Below are 14570 nucleotides of genomic sequence, written 5' to 3'. Positions count from 1 at the left end.
TGGAAGGGTCTCTAATCTGGAACCTGCCAGAGGTGGGGAGCTCCCTCCCTTCTGCTTGGCCTCTCCCCGACTCTAGCTCTCCAGCCTTCCAGGGACCAGGCTGGAGCAACTGCATTGCAGCGGCCCCACAGCCACTGCCGGCCTGCCTTGCAGTGTGCCGAGAGGCAGGTGGCCATGGCCATACCACGCGCTCCTGTGGGTCCCTCTCAGAAAGAGCCACATAGCTCTGGCCTACCTCCCATCCTGCTTCCTTTGTTCCACCCTCTTCTCGGAATCTGCCCACCTTTCTCCTCCCTGGCTGGTCCTCTCTTTTCTCCTTTGCCACCTCTGGGCCACTCCTCAGGCCCCCATTGGCCTGGACAACCAGCAGCCTGGATCTCTGGCTCCCTCCAGCCACCTCCAAGACCTTGCAGGGCTACCATATACCCCTGGCTCAGAGGAGCAGATCCAAGCCCCTGGCTCAAACTCTGTAGTTCTGTGTCCCGCACTCGGCCATATGCTCCAGTCTCAAATGAGCCCATCCAGGCCAAGGCAGCTCCCAGACAGCTACCTTCCACCTCTCAGCTTCACGGCCTCCTGCTCCCTCTTCCAGTCCTCATCCTCACTTTCTGTCCCCTCCCCAACCACATCTTACCCTCTCCTCCCCCAGTTGTAGGGAGTCACAATCTCTCCTCCACTCCCTTCCCCAGGAGCTTCTGGACTAAGGGGCTCAGGAAATGTCCTGTCCCGCACTTGCACTGATGTTACTGCTGTGATCTAAGGCAGAGAGATAAGAATGTCCAGTTAGGTAGACTGGCTGAAATCAGGCCCAAAGCTATGTTTAATTTGGCTAGCATAGAGTTTTTAAAACTCCAGTCTGCCTGCACCAGTGCCTGCGGCCCAGGCCTGTGTGTTCCAGCTACATTTGCCCAGTTCTTGCCTCCTTTTGTCTCATCTCCTGTAGCCTCTCCCATGTGCCCTCCCTACCAAGGCCCTGAGGACATTGGTGCACATGAGCCCTGTAGCCATGGGTTGTCTCCATCACTGCCCTTGGCAAACACCAGTCTGGACTTTGGGACACTCCTTTCCTTTCCCCCACATCCCTACCATAAGCCTGAGCCTTGCTAGAATAGGAGCCACCTGACTCCCAGCCTCTCCCCTCTCTCCTCTCTTTATGAAAACACAAAATATCTTTTCATCATATTATCTCTCAATAAACAAAAGAAACAGCCAGTTGCTCCGGCAGTTGTTGAGGATGTGCCATGAGAGGAGCCTGGCTCTATAGCCTCTCCCGTCTCCCTCCCTCCGACATGCCTTCCTCTCTTACCTGAGAGTTCCCGGTGCACAGAGGCCTGCTCCTCCTCCAGGGCCGGGCCATTTTCCCCTTACTTCCCACACCCCCAAGGGCTCCCTGCAACCTCCTCAGGAGGCCCCAGGCATCTGCCTGTGCCATGGTGCTCGCCTGGACTCCAAGCCTGCTCCAGAGGCCAGCTATGCATTTCCCACACCCAGTGAGCCTCTTCTTACGTCCCTGGCACCTAGATTATTGAGAAAGGTCTTGGAGGCTGGCCTGGGGCCTGGCCCTGAGGAGAGCCCTGCCCCACACTGTCCCAGTGCTGCTGCCCTACCTCCTCCTGGCGGACCTGGTTTGTGAGTCACTGGACCGCAGCTCTGGAGGAAGCAGTGTGCCAGGAAGGGCATCTTCTTGGTTACTTATGCTGTTGGTCCCTAACTAGCCCCTCCAACTGGGCTGGGACTCAAGTGTCAAAGCGAGGATGGACGGCTGGTCACACGGCTTTCCATCATAAAGGTGGCATTGCTGCGGCAAAGCCCCTCTAATTTGGGGCTAACTGAACTACAGGGTGTTATTAATAAAATGCAAATAATTGAAGGAAAATCTGGCTCCTATTTGCCTAAATTACGAAATGAGAAATCTTCAGCCCCACCCTGCTACTGCTGCCGCCTCACCCAAAGGCCAGTGACTGCCTCAATGATTGATCTCACAGCCCAAGTAAAAGGTGTCCAGCCTTTGTCCGTGGCTTCAGGTCACATCCTGTGGGACTTCCTCTCTTTCCTCCTCTTGGCCTGAGAGCTCTAAGAGTAGACACAGGTAGGTGCACACACACACACACACACACACATACACACACACAAATCAGCACACAGAAAACGTCAACCTCTATACCTATAAACCATCATGAATATATTCAAGCTGCACCTTTCTAGCACCAAAACAAATAACCTATTTAACAGGAGGAAACCATCTCAACCCAGCAGTTCAGTGGAAGATAGATAAACCCAAGGTGATTTAACTTCTCACCTGTCTAATATTTCACTTGCTATTTGGGCTTTGGTTGTGAGACACTATTTCCCACTCCTCAGGTCTCAGGAGCCCTTCCCCCTTCTCTAGCCTCACCCACATGGCTATGAAAGCACATGGGGCATAGCTGCACCTGCAGCTGCTTCCCCTGTGAGAATCTGAGCTCTGGACACCTGGCTTGGAGGGATGGGGTGGGTATAAGAAGAAGCAGCAGGGATTCTGATGAGCACCCTTTATGCTGTATTTCTTTAAAGAACAGGAAGTGAAAAAGGAATTCTTTCCAGTACAGATGCTCCTTGACTTACGATAGCGTTATGTCCCAATAAACCCCATATATTGAAAATACCTAAGTTGAAAATGCACTTAATGAGTCTAACTATGGAACATCATAGCTTAGCCTAGCCTAGCTTAAACATGCTCAAAACACTTACATTAGCCTATAGTTGGGCAAAGTCATCTAACACAAAGCCTATTTTATAATAAAGTGTTGCATATGTCATATAATTTATTGAATATTGTGCTGAAAGTGAAAAACAGAATGGGTATATGAGTACTTGAAGTACAATTTCTACTGAATGTGTATTGTTTTTGTACATTGTAAAGTCAAAAAAAATTTCAAGTTGAATCATCATAACTTGGGGACCATTTGTATACATTTTCCTTTTAATATGAGAATTCCAGGCCAGGTGTGGTAGCTCATGCCTATAATCCTAGCACTCTGGGAGGCCGAAGTGGGAGGATTGCTTGAGCTCAGGAGTTTGAGACCAGCCTCAGCAAGAGCGAGACCCTGTCTCTACTAAAAATAGAAAGAAATTAGCTGGGCAACTAAAAATAGAAAAAAGTAGCCGGGCATGGTGTCACATGCCTGTAGTCCCAGCTACTGGGGAGGCTGAGGCAGGAGGATCGCTTGAGCCCAGGAGTTTGAGGTTGCTGTGAGCTAGGCTAATGCCACAGCACTCTAGCCTGGGCAACAGAGTGAGACTCTGTCTCAAAAAAAAAAAAAAAAAAAAAAAAAAAATAGAATTCCAACTCCAGGGAGAAACAAGGAGGGTCTAAGGACAGACCTGAGCACTAAGAGGCAAAGTTGCAGATTAGCTAAGGCTGGAGCCCTAGGAAGCTGGGAGCAAACAATGGGGCCCCTGGTTTAAGGTGTTCCTGCATCAGTTCTGCTGAGAAGCAGGACCCCCATCCGATGTGGGCTCATAGGGAGCCCCCTCTTCAGAGTGCAGGTGTCAGGGGGTGCAATTAATCTTCCACACCAGTTACACCAGTTACCACCATTGCTCCTCTTGCTCTAGAAGCTGTAATATTCTAGTCCATAAGCACATACCATCAAACCATCATACCATCATATAAACACTCACACTATCCCATTGTACAAGCCCGTTCTCTAAATGCCTTCCAAAATACATGTTCCCTACCACCCTAACTTCCAACGTTGCCTCTCATTCCCTGAGTCTGCTTTACACAATAGCCCCCTCCTTATGCTAATATGCATGCAAAGCTACTGTTCTCTCCTGCCACATCCCCCTCCCCTCCCAATCTCCCCTTTTCCAGGTACCCCTGTTTCCCTTTTCCAGGGGCTGCTCCTGCCTGGCCCCATCTCCACTTGGCTAATTCCCCCTGTGGCCCCTCTATTGAACTGTTGTGTTGTCCATTTCCCTGTGACAAGGGCTCTGGTTACAGAGTTATTGATTGGTTTTCATGCAGACAGATGGGCCCTTCCTGGGCTCCCATCGAAATCCCTGGCTGTATGGGCTGATTGTTGCCTCTCGGGGTGTAGGATTGCACTGGAGACCACCCTCCATGCAGCCTCCTTTGCCCAGGCCATGGACGGTAATAAATGGAGGCAGCCTGAGTGATAATAAAAGCAATTGAGTAGGTTACCTGTGCAGACACAAGATTTATGTCTCTTCATATTTGATGTGATTGTTTTATTGAGTTCTCAGAACAGTTGGGACACAATTTATTTATTTATTTAGGGGTTTCCCTCTCTTTTCTTCTCTGCATTGTCCTCCAAAACCCACCTGGAGCTGTTGTTAGGCCCGACCCCTCCTGTCTGCCCCCTCTCAAGAGTTTCCAGCTGAGGTAAGAACTTAAGGCAACCAGCCATTGCTCTCACCTGAAAGCCATTTTCTGGCCTGAACACCTGCAGAACGAGCCAACAGGGAGACAGTCAGACTAACAGGACTGCTGGCCAAGAAGACCAGTCTAACGCCCCTTGGTGAACTGTGACCCTAGATCCGGACTGGGGCTTCCGTTCACCATGAGGCAAAAACAAAAGGGGGAGCTGTGGGGAGCGGTCTAGGCCTCCTAGTGTATCCGCCCAGGACATGCATAGTCAGGCCCTCCACCTATCCCTGTGGGACACGCTTGTGGGACACACCTATCCGGGGCTATAAAAGCAGCTTGCATTTCCTGTTCGAGGTCTCTCGCCATGTAACTGTTGTAGGTGCCTCATGAAACTACTGTTGGAAGAAAAAAAAAAAAAAAAAAAAAAGAAGACCAGTCTGAAGTAACTGAGGGGCTAGACACGCTGTGGTTCACGCCTGTAATCCTAGCACTCTGGGTGGCTACAGCGGTAGGATCGCTTGAGCTCAAGAGTTCGAGACCAGCCTGAGTAACAGCAAGACCCTCATCTCTACCAAAAATAGAAAAAATTAGACAGGGGTTATGGTGTGCACCTGTAGTCCCAGCTACCCTGGAAGCTGAGGCAGTAGGATCGCTTCAGCCCAGGAGTTTGAGGTTGCAGTGAGCTACAATGACCCCACTGTACTCTAGCCAGGGCAACAGAGCAGGACTCCATCTCAAAAATAAATAAAAATAAAATAACTGAGGAAACAAAATTGAGACTTTCAGGAAGACAACTCTAGCCCATTTTAAGGACTAAGACTACCAACTGTCATGCCTATTTCACGTGTTATTATAATGATGGGCAACTTCTACAACAGGGGACTATCTGGGGAAGGACAAGGACAAGTGAGCAAGGCTTTTCAGACAGAAACTGGCTTGTTTGTCTGCTATTTGTGAGCTCAGTCTGCTAGGCTCAGGGCCGCAGAAGGCAAATTCTCTGTCCTTATTTTTCTCATTCCTGTGTGGGTAGAAGTCTTTTTAACTCTCCAACTTGCCCTGGATCTTTGCCACGAGACCAACAGCCTGACCACCAAACAGCTGCAAGGGTATGGAGATGTGGCAGACAATGCCGCCCCTCTGGCCCAGCTTCATGCCAAGCCAGGTCCGAGAGTCAAATACGCAATGTTCTGAGAGGGACAAGCAGACCTCAGCCCTGAACATGTCTTCAACATTCCCTTGGTTAGGATGAGCAGCTCCTAGATTTTTTGGGCCTTTGAAAGAACAACTGGTAGACCACTGTCACCCCACTGCTGGACCTCTGACAAAGACCCCAGAATGACACAAAGGGGACACTCAAATAGCACAGGATAAAATTCTTTACCACTGTGCTGGGATTATAGCGTTCTTGAAGCCAGCGTTGCCACTGCTAGGAGAATTAATGTGCTCACTTAGAGCCAAACAGACTAAGGGTGAGTGTGGATAGTGGGTGGTCAGTGCGCAGTTGACTCTGGCAGAGTCCACTCCAAAGATCTAGGAATGGGGAGTGGCCCTGACCCCAAAGAGTGTCGGTCAGGCTGAAAAAGTAGAAGGTGATGCCCTTTTTGTCAGCTCATTCCAAGAGAGCACCCTCAGGGGATCTTCAGTTTCCCTAGACTCTATCTGGGGTTTGTGCCTGTTCTTTCAAAGGAGCTCTATTTCCTGCCCAGAGCACCAGCCAAACCAGAAAACTTTGGCATATAATCAGGAAAATCCTTCCTGCCTAGTCGGTTGTTCAGTGGTGTAACCAGGTGACTTTTTCCTCTTTCAGTAGCATGGATCTCCCTCCACCTCTTCCCCCTCCAGGCCATTTCCCACACCAAGTTTCCATCTAGAGTCACCTGTTTATAAACACCCACTCTCCACAGCAGCGCTGTACAAGCTGAAGAGCTGGCAACTCCGTGCTCCGCAATCGGTTACCCGATATTTAGAAAGATTCAGATAAATTCCACATACTAAGCAACCCAGTCAATCCTCGGGGATTTTTGACAGTGGTCTCTGGGAGTGGGGAGGTCTTCCTGACCCAGTCCTTTGGTTCAGAGAGGCACGTCTAGAAGGATTTACTAATAGAGAATGCAGGTTGGACGGCCAAGCCTTTATCGCGACAGGATCAGAGAATGCCAAAACCATTTTTAAAGCATGAAAAGCAATTTAGTTTATAACCATAACAACATATTTCAAGTGCGGCGACAGCATCTGTTTTGGGGAGGAGAAGATGAAAAACCTTTGGCTCAGGTGGGCGAGCATGTGTGGACTTCCTTCCTTGCCAGCCACCGGCTCCTGCACATCCTTACTCATAACCGTTACAAAGTACTCAACGAAAGTGGGCACCTCACCAGGGATAAAGCTCTAAACTCAAGGCCCATCCGCTCCCCGATGCACCACACTTTCTGCACAGAGGAAAATTTCCAGGCTCTTCCTACAGTGAGTGAGAATTCTCAAAACAGAGAAGAGGCAAAGTTCTGACATAACCAGCAGCAGCAGAAATATCCTGTCTTTATCAGGCTTTAGGGTGAAAACAACACATCTCAGCTAAACCTTCCCTCTTCAGAGCAAAGCACCTACAGGAATGAAGCTAAGGGTGTGGTGCCCACATGCATCCCCCTGGCCCCCAGAATTCTTTCCAAAATATGAACCATGGGAGGATGCTGGCCCAAAGCAAAACTGGGAAGAGCCTGACTGCTCCTCATTGACAAAGTAAGCTGGGAAGTCTAACTGCAGACCCAGGGCTGACTGCCCACCCTGCTGGTGGCCTCAGTCCCTCTCCTCCCACTCCCTCTCCATCTCCAGCGACACCTGCCCACAGATGGCCATTTCTCCACACCCAAAGGAAGTCTCTGTGCCCCTCAGGTGGCAGGGCTCTGTGCTGCGCGGATTCTGCAGCTGCCAGTGCTGTCAAGCTGAGGCTGTTCTTTCCCACTTTCATCTCACTTGCAGCTCCCTTGTCTACTTTGTCCCAATTCTGGTGAGTGTACCTCGAGGCCTCTGGAGCTTGATCCTGGGGTCACCTGTCCCCTGCATTCCGTGGCTTTTCTGGATAAAAGCAATCCCAAACTTGCGCCTAAGCCAGCTTCCAAAATCATCTCAGCCAGTGAGGGGTATTTGTTGGGGGGAGGAGGGACAGGGCCACCACCATGCCTGTTGTATCACTCCACTCCTCTATCCCATTCAAGAGAAACAAATTACCTAAAACCCTACATGTCTTGGGTTCCTCCAATTACTTGAAAATCCTATCACTGACAACAAGCATTTCTCTTAAATGTTCTCCAGAACACCACTACCCAGTCCTCAGCAGGGCCACCCTTGGCCCCGACTCTTCTCTGCCCAAGACCTCAGTTCCAATTGTTCCCAGAACCAGCAGTCAGCCAAGAGGCTGAGTCCCTAGATGGCTCAGAAAACAATGCTTTGTCCCCTTCCCCTCATAACTGCCACTCCAGCCTCAGCCCCAAGCTTCCCCAGCCTCCTCCCCTGGCTTTTAAATGCAAAGGACTTATTCCTCTCCTGAACCACCCAGCATCTTTCTTCAGCTCCTTTGGAAGGTATCTGAATGTCAAATCACTATGCTTTCAATACCTGGCTGAGCCAGGCCCAGGGAGCTGGAGGGTTTTCGGACGGTGTATAATTAGCTGATCAGTATTATGTTACCCTGTTCATAACTGAATAACCATTTTAATACAGATGGCACACACCGGGATAATTTCTGGGGTCGCCTCGCAGTACGTTACAGCACGAGTGTGGCAGAGGGAATCTTCTTTAGCCAAGGTACATTCTACCAGCTAATTTTACCTGCTGTTTTCAGGATGATTTGGGATAATTCCATATCATTTGCAAAATATTAAAAAAAAACCCTTTATATGTGATGCCAGTTTCAGAATAAGGCACCATCTGAATTATTAGTTGTCCTGATAATGAGCCTATGAAGAGTAGAAATGCTAACAAGGGCATGAAATCTTAGCCCTCTTTTCATTTGGGGCTATCTTAAAATGGGGGGCCCAAGGCTATCTGGGACTTGCTTCTGACTGATGTGTGACTTGTGCGGGATCTCTATGTACAATTTTCAGGTTGTATAGGTCTGCAATCTCTTTCGCCAGCCGGGGTTCCAGGGCCCAACCACTATTTGTATGTTCTGTAGCTACCACAGATAGGCACACTGGCACACTCACTGGGGTTTACATGCATAGAGTGCACACATATGGTCTACCAGAGAGCACACTGGAGCAGCTTGGAGACTAGGAGACCTAACTATCCTACATGTTGAGCTGACTGTGGCCTGTGTCTCCGTGTGCCTGAGCCTGTCATTAGTGCAAAGACTTCAGCCTGGCACTCTAGGTGGCTGGGGACATCTCCCAAGGTTCAGTCTCAAGGTCTAGAGTTCTCCCTCGCTGCCTGGCACCCTAACCTTTGTCCAGCTCCTCTACTTCCTGCCAGTTGCTGGCTGGTGGTTGGCATTTGCTCTGCAGCCCTGGACACCAGTGCTTGTAGGCCGGAAATTTGTGTGGAGCTGGCTAGCAAGACCTGGGCTCTTGGGAGGCAAATTTTGTGGGAGTTGGCAGGGAGGCTGGGGGAGCCAGGACAGGCAGCTTCCCCTGGGGAAGGGAGCATGTCTTTAGAAAGGGAAGTCTGTTTGGAGGCGATGAATAGACACTGGTCATTTTAAAGGCTTGGGCTGCAGGCTGTGATTGTCTCTAGATCCCGAGGCACGTAATCTTGGAGTCTTAATTACCACAAACACTTGGATTCATTTCCAGGACACCGGCGGGAGAAGCCTGGCAGGGAATGCCCTGAACCAGAGACAGCCCTGTCTGTCTATCATTTTGCCTCCCAGGTCCCCTCTCCCTGCCCAAAGGACTTCAGGCTGGGAATAGGGAGAGAGGGCAAAGGGGGACAAAGAGCAGAGAGGAGGTGCAGCGGGACACCCCTACGGGCAGAAGCCAGGATCTGGAATCCCACTCTACTGGCCCAAGTGGCTTACTCACCTGTTGATGGAAGAGACGCTGGGCACTGTGTCATTGTCGCAGATGCCCTCAGCCAGGAGCCGGTCTCGGATCTCCCATGCGAACATAGTTGGATTCTGTCTCTTGTATTCAGCAATCTTGTCCACCACTTTGGGCGTTGCCACTTTGGGCTTGGAGCCGCCGATCACACCAGGCTTGATGCTGCCAGTCTCGTAGTACCTGCCCCAGGAAAGCCGGCAGGGTCAGCAAGAAGTGGGTGGCGGCAGGGGCAGGGGGGCTGCAGGCTCCAGAGCTGCTGAGCCACTCTCCCGCCCGAGGCATCGGCGCAGAGGGAAAAGGCCCAGTGTCTTGTGGAGTATGAGGAGGACAAGGGGGATGCTCCCTCCAGGGAGACAGCCACACCAGGGGCTGGGTGCACACCAGTCAGCATAGGCACCCCTGGGAGTGAAAGCCCGACCTTTCATTTGGAAAAAGCAGAAAGAACAGCAGCTGCGAGGCCTCCAGGCTGACCAGGGCTGAGGCACCACCTCAAGCCCTTACCTACTGAGCACAGAGAACCTATGGGAACCAGGACCCTTTTTCTCCTCTTGGGGATCCCTTTCCACTCCCCACCCCATTCCTCCACCTCCCACTCCCCTCTCGACCACACTAACTTGCTAGAAAAGGCATTCCTCCTCTTCTGGAAAAGCAGGGGATCAGGCTGCTCTCCTGCCAGGGCCCTGGAGCAGGGCAGGCACTGGGTGACCCTGCTCCACCCTCCTTCCTGGAGCCCGCAGCCACCACCTGAGCGCTGGCTCCAAAAGGAGCAGCTCTCCAGGTCCCTTTGGGGATCTCCCTCTCCCGCTTGGGGTCCTGGACTTTTAGCCAAGTCCTCGGGCGGAGACCCAGGGCTGGCGGGGGAAAGAGGCAGGGCGTCTCCCGGGACAGCTCCGAGGCCCTCACCTGCCCAGGATTTTGCTGACACAGCCGTGGCTGACCCGCAGCTGCCGGGAGATGTCACAGGGCCGCACACCCTGGTGGGCCAGCTCCACGATGCGCTGCCTCACCACGTCGGGTAGGGGCCGGCCGTTCACAAACACCCCCCCGAGCTGGTTCACACCCCCGTGCCCTGCTGGGGAGAGACAAGAAAAAAAACAACACCCCACACACAGCAGGGACCGGCCATTAGTCAGGGTCCGCGACCCGGGACGTGCGAAGGGAGCAGGCAGGGAGGAAGTGCACATTCCCGAACTCGAAGAGATAGGTGGCGGTCCCCACCACAACGCAGAGAACTGGGGATTGGAACCCGCGAGGCTCTGGAGACGCAGAAGCGCAGTGGCTGAGCGGAGGGCCGGGCAAGAACTCGACTCAGACCAGTGAGACGCAAGGTAGAAAGTGAGGGAAGGAATGGAGAAGCCGAGCGAAAGAAAAGAGGGGACAGGGAGAGAAAAACAGCAAAGAGGAATTAATGCCAGCGGGAGAGAATGTAGGAAAGCGGGGAGAGGAAGGGCGAGGCAGAGGACTAGCTAGTGCCCAGCGGGATCCCGCCTGCGCCGCAGGCAAAGGGGCAGTTGGTGCTGGTGAGGGCTTGGAGGCGATGATTTGGGGGTGCGGGTGCGGTTGGGGCCCGGTTGACTCTTCATCAGAACCCGGAGCACAGAGAGGGCTAAATCTCTGACACATGCACACCTTTGCTCTCTCTATCCTTGTATTTATTTTCAATCGGAATTTTTCTTTCCTTGTGCTTTTGTTTTGTTTTGAATTGGGAATTTTTATTTCCTTTATGATTTTTATCTTTAGGTCGGGCCATATTTCTCCTCGTCTCCCTAGTGTCTAAAGCGGAGGAGGGAAGGTGGAAGAGGCAGGGGCCGGAGTCTGCTGCGCTCAGAGACGGGAAGGCGGCCCAGAGCAGTGCGGCTGCCGGTAGCTGCTGAGATCGCAGGGTGCTTGGGCTCGCCCGCCTGCCGCGCCGCGCCGCGCCGGGCTGGGTGCCCACCATCTCGCCCAGGTTACATGGCACCGGCCGCCCCAGTGGGTTGAGGATTCAAGGGGCACCCTGTGTAGCCGGTCCAAGCCCGCTCGCATCTCTCTGATCCCGCAGACCTCGGCACCCCTCTCCAGACAAGAGGAGGGCACTGGGTTACCAACCCGGCTGCAGCGCGAGCTCCCAATCTCGGAGCCGAGGCGGCCTCCGGGTGCCAGGTCTGAAGGCGCTGCTCGGTGTCCCATTCTCTCTGGCCTACAGCAGTCTAGAAATCCTGCACCCAGAGCGATCAACCAGGAGCCGCAGTTACTGAGCAATCGAAGCGCAGAGACTTCTAGCGGCCGAGTCGGGCCGGACCGGGCCGGCAACCTGAAGCCTCTGCACTGCTGGCCTCAAGCAAGTTTCGGAGAAAGCGGGGACATCTGCGACACCCCCCCCCCATTCTTCTCCAGTCTCCTTCTGGGGGGACCTAGAGCAAGCTTGGGCGAAACCCCTTGGGCGAAAGGCCTCTGATTGGGCTGCTGGGGGAAGCTGGAATCTCTTATTTTATCCCCCCACCCCTTTAATCTCCCTATCTCTAGCCCCACTCCTCATCCCTCCCCTCCCTCCAAACCCCGACCATCAATAATTTAGGCCCCGAGAGAACTCGCGTTACCGGTATGAAAAGGCGGCAGCTGCGGGCAGATTAAAGATGAATAATTCAGCCTTCCCGGGCTCCTGGCCCGGCCCCTCGTCCCCAATCTAAGGGGTGGGGATGGGAAAGGGGTACGGAGGGAGTCCAGGGCTAGGGGTCGGCCGCGAGCGGGCGCTGAGTCAGGCCCGAAATGCGCCACTGCCGCCGGCACCAATTCGGGCTGCGGTGGCTCAGCTGCCAGTCCTTCGGCCGCGCTGCGGCTCTCTCCACTCCTCCGACCACCTTCCGTTGGGCCTTGCTCCCCTTTGGGTTTCAAAGTGGCTCCGGTGGGCGGCCAGGACTCGGTGGAATCGGCAAGAGAGGAGAGAGCTGTGGCAGCCCGGCCGCGAGGCAGGCGGGCCGGGCGAAGCGGGCGTGTGGATCCGGTTCCGCTCCCTACGAAAAGGAGCGAGGCTTTCCCGCCGGGAGAACCGTGGCGGTCTGATGTCCTCGGCTCGGACTGCCTGTGCTTGAAAATTATTTAGGGAAATATATTTTATCCTAGGAGTGTTTCTTAAAGCTATCCCTGTTAATGCTAAATATATGCTTACAGAAAAACACAGCTCTCCCTCCTTGGCTTTCTTGTCCTAAAGGTCTAAGATCCAAGAGAGGATCCAAGCCAGGTCTAAAAAGTTTCCTTGTGAAAAGTTACAAATTATCCTTAATTATTAATCTACAGATGGGGAGGAGTTTTCTATTTAGAATTTTATCTTAGAAAAAAGCCTGCAAAAAAATCTCAGAATAGTTTTCTAAGCTAAAGACATGACATAAATTAGATAAATTCAAATTTCATTAAAATAATTCCTTTTTTCCTATTTTTCTATTTTTCTTCCCTTCTCTTCTTCTCTTTTTTCTGTAACATTATTTCAATGTTTTCTTTGATTTCCTTTCTCTTGTTTTGATTTCTCTTTTCCTTTCTCCCCAGCTTTGGCATTTGCCTTCCTTTTGTTCTTTCCCCCTCATTTTTTTGCTCTTTGCTGAGCCCCTGGCCAGGCTGCTGGCTGCAGGGGGAGTGGGAGGCAGGCAAGGAGCATCTAGAACTGAGAGCAGAGCTGTACTCTGCCCAGGGCCCGCCTGGAAGGCTGCACTACTGGTCGCTCCCTGACTTCAATTTCTTCCAGAGCCCCTCTTTGTTTTTAGAGCATCTCCTAGGCAGAGGCTAGGAAAAATGACCACTGTCTTGACAACCTCGGATTTCCAACCCAAGGAGAAGGGAAGGGAAAGGAAAGGGAAGGGAGATGGGAAAGAAGGGAAGAGGAAGGAAACATCCCAAACCAACCCACAAGAAGCCTTGGCTGGGCTGGAAGAGCCCGGAGATGCTGAGAGCTGAGGGTCAGAAGGGGGCACCCCACCCCCACACTTTTTTGTCCGATTGTCCTGACACCAGGCTGCCCAAGCTTGGAGTCTCCTGGACACCCATAACTCTAAGTTTGAGAAAGATAGAGATGAGAGGAGGGAGGAGGGGGGAGGCAAACAGAAAAAAGAAAACAACAAAACACAACACCCTGAAAACTGCCTGCCAATTAGTACCCCAGCCCAGGGCAAGAGGCTGACTAGGGAGTGGGTGGCTGGAACCAAGGGCCTGGAGCAGTGGATCCCATGACCTAAGAAGGAGCAGGTGGAAGGAGCAAAGGTAGGTGATGGGCACCAAGGAAGGTAGGAAGGCAGGAAGGCAGGAAGGCAGGCAGAGGAATAAGTATGGGTGACAGAAGGCAAAAGGGAGAGAAGCTGGAGGCGTTAGAAACACTAGGCAAGGGAAAGAGGAAGAATGAAAGGAGGGACCAGGAGAAGCCAGTGTGGCCTCCAAGATGGGACCTGAGCGCGGGGGCCTGGGGCCAACCTGGAACTGCACAGGGTTGGGACGGAGAGCCCGAGCCAGGACAGGAGCCGGGCGCCGGTACTCACGGTGCATCGCGGAGAAGGGGTCTGCTTTGCAGTGCATATCCATGGGGAGGCAGAGGAGCGGGAGCAGCGCGGCCGCCGCCGCCGTGTCGCCTCGCAAACTCAACTTCAGGACTTGAGGAGAAAAGGGAGGGACGGTGGGGGAGGGAGGGTGAGCGGGCGCCCGGCTGCTGCTGCTGCGGGGCGCGCGGAGGCAGGGGGGAGCAGCGCTGAGCTCTCGGTGGCTCCTCGGAGCTGGCCGAGGCTGGCCACCGCAGCGTCCGCAACTTCCCACCGTCGGGGCGCGAGGCTGGGCAGTCAGCAGAGCGGCCCCGGGGAGGCGGGCCGGGCCGGGGGGCACTGGGAGCGCATGGCTCGCGGTGCAGCCGCGGCCAAGGCTGAAGCCGGGCGGGGGAGGCGGCTCCTCTCAGCTCCCCTGGAACCCGGTCATCCGAGAGGCGTTGGTCGGAGAGGACGCGGGGCGGGGGCAGCCCGAGGGCGCTGGGAGGGGAGCGGGGCCGTTCCAAGTGCCGGCGAGTTGGCGAAGTTGGCAGAGAAGTAGCAATCCCCGGGATGTCCGAGCGGGCGCCAGCGGGAGGGGAGCGCGCGAGCCGGGCCCCCGCCCCCGGAAAAGGCTGGCGCAACCACCGCGGCCGAAGGGCCGGGAGGGAGGGAGGGAGCCGAGCGGCG

General features: G+C 53.4%; 1 protein-coding gene across 5 annotated transcripts in view; it reads right to left on the bottom strand.

Moving 5' to 3' along the window:
• PAX2 (paired box 2) overlaps positions 1 to 14007 on the bottom strand; it is a 77688-nt gene extending 63681 nt beyond the window's left edge. For 4 of the 5 annotated variants that reach the window (XM_069460242.1, XM_069460244.1, XM_069460243.1 and 1 more), the window contains exons 1-3: positions 13905 to 13947; positions 10306 to 10474; positions 9385 to 9582 (exon numbers count right to left, since the gene is read on the bottom strand). In XM_069460242.1, the coding sequence (XP_069316343.1) occupies positions 9385 to 9582; positions 10306 to 10474; positions 13905 to 13947 (410 nt within the window). Of the gene's footprint in view, positions 1 to 9384; positions 9583 to 10305; positions 10475 to 13904 lie in introns of all 5 variants that reach the window. The other variant, XM_069460246.1, reaches the window with a different exon arrangement.
• Between the last annotated feature and the right edge of the window lie 563 nt (positions 14008 to 14570).

The sequence above is a fragment of the Eulemur rufifrons genome, chromosome 28 (assembly GCF_041146395.1).
Source record: "Eulemur rufifrons isolate Redbay chromosome 28, OSU_ERuf_1, whole genome shotgun sequence".
Classification (NCBI taxonomy): Eukaryota; Metazoa; Chordata; class Mammalia; order Primates; family Lemuridae; genus Eulemur; species Eulemur rufifrons.
The sequence above is the reverse complement of the archived record's forward strand: the minus strand, read 5'-3'. Positions and strand labels throughout refer to the sequence as shown.